Source organism: Sinocyclocheilus anshuiensis, unplaced genomic scaffold (assembly GCF_001515605.1).
Source record: "Sinocyclocheilus anshuiensis isolate Anshui unplaced genomic scaffold, SAMN03320099.WGS_v1.1 scaffold16528, whole genome shotgun sequence".
In the NCBI taxonomy this organism is placed as follows: Eukaryota; Metazoa; Chordata; class Actinopteri; order Cypriniformes; family Cyprinidae; genus Sinocyclocheilus; species Sinocyclocheilus anshuiensis.
The window spans coordinates 1-6094 of NW_015558096.1; the positions used below are offsets into that span (position 1 = coordinate 1).

Below are 6094 nucleotides of genomic sequence, written 5' to 3' on the forward strand. Positions count from 1 at the left end.
CTTTGTGAGTGAGTCATCCGAAACAGCTTTTTTTTTTTAGATTTCAGTTCATGTTCTATTTGCATTTCCAAAAGAATATATATGTAATTCAGATTGTTCTGCAAATCTTGATTATGTTTTGTCATATCAGGTGTCAGTGCTCCTTCTATTGAGGACTCGATGGCGATGGTTGCTGTTGCACTTGTTCTTTACGGCACGATAAAGTTTCTTTCCTGGACATTCAGCTCTTCTGGTAAGTTGGTTCAGTCTGATCACTGCAATCTTTGTTTTTTTTTCTAGTATCACTGCATTAGAATTATTCGTTCTATAGTAAAAAAAACAAAAAAACATACTGTTTTGCAGTATATATAGACTAAAATTGTGTTTGTGGTATGGTATTCCCCGGAATGTATTAAAAATCCAAGAATTTTAATGTAATGGAGTTTTATTTATAAATATATATATTTTTGTTTTCATATAGACTCCAGTGACACAGATGTAAAGGATAAGGTAGATTACATCACCTTCTTCGTTAAACGGCAAAAAACACTCTTAAATTTCATTCATGCTATCTTTAGTTTTCAGGTATAAGTGTCTGTTTGCTTATTGAATATCTTTGTCTCTTCTGTAGAAGAAGTAAATCTGGACCTGGAGGGGATTTTAAAGGCTGAATAGACTGCAGTGAAACTGGTCTCATAAAGAATCCTTTCAGAATAGTTGTATGTATTGTGTTTCAGTCTTTAAGATTTTTAGACTGCTGTACATGTGTTTGGGTTGGTTTTGCTGTGCACATTTTTTTTTTTATTCAAAGATTTTAATGTCAGTTGTAGAAAATGCTGGAAAAAAAAAATTATATTTGTAATGTAAAATGTAAATTCGTTGTATTTAAAATACTGAAAGACTCTTGACTCTAAACTTTGATTAACAAATTGATTGATGTAAACTTAATTGTTTACAGATATACTAATTAATGTAGAGCTTCAAATAATTAATGACCTGTTTGTTAAATCATTAGGATGTTACCTGCCTTTCTGTCTCTTAACTCTTGAAGTCCCTGGAGGGGGGATCGGGCAGCAGATGTATTCTTTTTTTTTTACTTTGTGTTAAAAACAGATAAAATATAGAGAATATATATATGTCACAAATCTGACTGTCTCCCATTCAAAGTCACTGTTTTATTAATTAATCTTCTCAAACTAAAGACCATATTGCTGCATTCTTTGTAATATTTGAATGGTATTTTCTGAAACTAGCTCAAACAAAACCAAAAAATAACTTTATTTTGCAGGTCAAATATGGCCCCTGTATTTAGGTTGCTTTATTGTGCAACCATGGTCTAAACATGATGAATACTGTATATCAACAGGTATGATATCAGAAAGGAAATGGAGGAAATGTACCAGGTTTGAACAGAAAGTGCAGAGTACAAAGAAAATGCATACTTGCATAAATATACATAAAGGGTGATATTTCACTAACTGCAAAATACAGGTATTTTATTTAATAAAAAAGTTGCTATTTGTTATATTTAGCTCTGTTTGGTGTGTGTGTGTGTAGCAAAGTACATTATATTTAATCTACAATAGCAAACCTCTAATAGCATTTGGAAGGTCAAAATGTAATATTTATGTAGTTCCAAAAAACATCTTGTAATTTAGTGAAATAGATTTGCCAAACCAAGCAACACACACTAATGAAATGAAATGAGCACCACACTATGAAAATGTTTTTTCGTCTTTATCTAAACAAACTGGTTTTAAGTCAAAAGCGAGATTTAGCTTGTCTGAATCAACTGGATTTCGGGTTCAGGGTAAGTACTGATATCAAAAGTAAATAAAACTCACAAATCCTACAAATCACTCATTGGCATTCTTGTTTTCTTCTTTGTCGGTGAAGAGAAATATATACATTTGAAATGTATACAATTTCTTGCTTTGTACATCTTAAAATGAACAAATGTCCATGAATGAATAAACCAAAAAGATGAAGAGAAAGTGTGAAGAAACAAAAACTTTAAAAAACCTAAACATTTTAAGGGGTAGTTCACCCAAAAATGAAAATAACCGCATTATTTACTCACCCTCAAGACATCCTAGGTGTATATGAGTTTTTTCTTTCAGACAAATCCAATTGGAGTTATATTAATAAATGTGCTGGCTCTTCCAAGCTTTATAATGTCAGTGAATGGGTGTTGTGAAAGAAAATTGTTATTTTCTGCATTTAAAGTCACAGCAGAGGTGTTCAGCTGGGATTAGGACTTGGCTTTATGCAGACCAGTCAAGTTCTTTCACACTGACTGAATCAATCTTTTTTTTTTCCTTGCCTTATACACAGAGGCATTGTCATGTTAGAATAGAAAAGGGTTCTGTTCAAACTATTGGTATAAAATTAGAAGCACACAATTCCCTAGAATATCATAACATGCTTAAACATTAAGATTTGTATTCATCGAAATTACTAAATTAGTCAAACCTGTTCATTGGAAGGGGGTGTCCCAAAACTTTTAGCAATATCTGAGGACTATATTCAATGTAGTCTGTAAATGTTTTGATTTGACTATTTGAGAGTAAATAAAGGCTTAAATTTTGATCTGTTCATTACAAAAAGCAGTCATGTCATATGAGTTTAGAACAAGATGAGTAAATGATGGTAAATTATAACTTTTCATTTTGGGGTGAAGTATCACTTTAAGAAGAATACTATCCATCTATCTGTTGTCTTTCTTCTTTGAATATACTCATGCACCAAATATTTAATGACCATAGTTCCCTGGGAATTGAAAATGCATTTTTCCTCCATTACTGTTATATTTTAAGAAATTCAAGCATGCAAAAGCCTGTTATTTTCCTATATTTATTGCTATTTTTTATTAGTATATTAATATACATATTAATATACAAGTATTTATGTGTTTTAAAAACAGGCTTTACAAACTGCGTAACAAGCAGAGGATCTCAGTGTCTGCAGCCTCCAAACTGCTGTCCAACATGATGCTGGGATACAGAGGCATGGGTCTGTCTATGGGGAGTATGATCTGCGGCTGGGACAAGCAGGTGATATGTTTTGTGTTTTTTTTGTTATTTGCATATTTTCAGGGTGCTCTCAGTCAAAGCATACAGTATTATACAATAATATTAAAACAATAAAATAATATTATTATTGTAATGCTCTTCGTAAGATCTCATAATCTTCAGGTATAACAACCATGCATACACATAATCTTCAGTTACATTCTTGTTACCTCTTTTCCCTCACATCAGGGTCCAGGTCTGTACTATGTGGATGATAATGGCACTCGTCTCTCCGGCCGGATGTTCTCCACTGGCTGTGGGAACAGTTATGCGTATGGTGTCGTGGACAGTGGTTATCGTGAGGATATGACTGTGGAGGAGGCGTATGAGCTGGGTCGTCGTGGTATTATGCGTATGGTGTCGTGGACAGTGGTTATCGTGAGGATATGACTGTGGAGGAGGCGTATGAGCTGGGTCGTCGTGGTATTGCTCATGCCACACACAGAGACGCTTACTCTGGTGGTGTGATCAACCGTAAGTACAGCAGTGTATTACAAACTGGCTAAATCTGAGACTGAACCCATCTTTAACATTAAAATAAAAATGTAAAAGTGTGAATATGTACCCAACAATAACTTTGTATTTCTGTCCTACATCATTATTTTTTTAATTCGTGAATGTACACTATTTGTACATATAGTGTATATATATATAATTGTTGCATATAGTGTTTGTGTGTTATATTTAAGAGATTATGTCTTCACATATGTATTCATTCATTTAGCTCCTTCTACGAGTGCCTCGGACATCAGTGCCGTCCTTAGGGGGGTGCAACTGGTGCGGTCGCACAGGGCCCCGTGCTTGACACCATCAAGTCTATTAAAAAAAATTTAATTTTTCTTAATTTTCACAAAAAATAATTCTTAATTTTAGCATTTTTACTCTCCCTATAGGTCCCATGCAAAGCATGCTTGGAACTCAAAATCAATTTTTGACCAATTGATTGATTCACATTTGCCCTACAAAATATAACCTCGCAGATTAGATTGCACATTAAGAGAAATACATTAATCGAAAGCAAACAAATTAAGTTTAGAAGAGAAACACAATTTTCTTTTGTAGATCACAAATAATATAACTTAGTAAACTGGGCAGTCAATTTTTTCCCCAGTGTACCTTACTCAATATATTTTCCTTAGACACAAGGCAAACCAATATGTTACTTACTGTATAATGTAGGTTAAAATTCTATTAATCTAAAATATCTTAAAATCTATTATTTTTAAATTCTATGTACTTGTTTTCTTTTTATTTAAAAATTATCCTCTAACATTAACGTTCTTAATTCTTTTTCTATTCTTTCAACTTTTCTTTCTTTGTAACAAAAAAAAACCTCTAATACTAACATTCTCTATTTTTTTCCATTCTATCTACTTGTTTCTTTTTATTCATTATAAAAAAGAGACCCTCTAACACTAACGTTCTCTATTCTTTTTCTATTCTATTTACTTGTTTTCTTTTTGTCTATTATAAAAAAAAACCTTGCTACGTGTACTGTGTGCTAGGCTAACTGAGACTTGTCATTTGCACTTACATAGTGTTGCTCTTGGTTTTGATTGCTTCTATTGTCCACATTTGTAAGTTGCTTTGGATAAAAGCGTCTGCTAAATGCCTAAATGTAAAATATAGTTTTGGACTTTTACAACTTAATTTCACCATAAACAAAAGCTAAATTAGCCATAATTAAAATTTTCATTTGAGATAAAACTAAATTTGTTAGTCAGTGCTTAAATGTTATAAATTGACTTAGGCTACTATACATGACAGGAATATTCTTTTCGAAAGACCTTAATGTTTATTGTGATGTCTTTTTAAAATGTGTCAACAAAACTAGCCAGTATGTGTTCTGCACATCATCATTCTCGTATCAAGTGGAAATATTTCTTTTCATTTGTTCTGTTATTTGCTTTTAGTGCCAAATTAAACTAAACAGGTTTAAATCTGAAACTTGAGTTTCAACTAGAACATAAAAAGTACTTTAAATAAATGACAGTCATTTCACTTTTGTCAGTGTAATTTGTACAATACATTTGTATTTCTGTCCTCTGTATCGACTTCTTAATTCATTATACTGTAGCATATTATATTTGTTTACCATACTTAGGAGATTAAGTTTTCATATATGTTTTTTAGTTTATACCACATGCAGAAGGATGGCTGGATCAAGGTGTGTAAGGAGGACGTGTCAGAGTTAATCCACAAATATAAGAAGGGAATGTTCTGATCACATATGGTCTCTCATTCATGCAAAACTCAGTTTTATCATTTTATCTGATACAGTGAAAATTAAACTGTTCTCAAATCCAACATGTTTTTGGTGCATTCTTTGTAATGCATTTGAGTTATGTAATCTTCTATAACTAACTCTTTCAGTGAATAAAAATGAACTTAATGCACTTATTGTGCAGAACAAACATAGCCCCTGTACTTGTTTTGATGTGATTCAGGCCAATGTGCATATAAGACACAAAACCAGGCATCGTTTCAATGAAGAATGATAAGCTCAGTAATCATGTAACAGAATGGAAGTTATGAATGTTCTTTAGATGAATGTCCTTTAAAGACTTCAATTGAAGCATTAAAAGACTGTTCTTATCAGCAGTAAATGGTTCTTTCACTCCATTTAAAATTTTGAACTGAGATGAAATTCTGTATATGAAGAATGTGTCATGACTGCTAATGCTTGGCAGATGCTTGGTTGCTAGGCAGAACTGAATATGTTTCAGTGTCAGTATGAGCAGGAATGTTTGGGTGAGATGTATTAAGGAATTAGTGGTTTTAATAAAATTACTATAAAAGTGACTATGGCAAGTCCCACTAACCACGCTCACAGCTAAATGAATTTACTATAAATAATTTTTAATCTACAATAGTGAACAGCAATAATGGTTTAATTTTTTATATCAAATATTTAATGGAATGTTATTTTTAAAGGTCAGATCAGGTAAATTGTTCTTTGAGGGAACAATTGCACGTTTACACATTTTGTAGTGCACTATCTGTAAAGGAATCTGTTCTCTGTAGTTAGGTGGAATGCTAGTCCA

The 6094-nt window shown here is 32.3% G+C and overlaps 1 protein-coding gene across 1 annotated transcript; it reads left to right on the plus strand.

Moving 5' to 3' along the window:
- The first annotated feature begins 1347 nt into the window (after positions 1-1347).
- Positions 1348-5352, plus strand: LOC107679352 (proteasome subunit beta type-8-like). The gene is made up of 5 exons (XM_016474876.1): positions 1348-1382; positions 2903-3032; positions 3240-3327; positions 3408-3524; positions 5184-5352. Exons 1-5 carry the CDS (start codon positions 1348-1350, stop codon positions 5243-5245), a joined length of 432 nt encoding a protein of 143 aa, XP_016330362.1. The 3' UTR covers positions 5246-5352.
- The last annotated feature ends 742 nt before the right edge of the window (positions 5353-6094 follow it).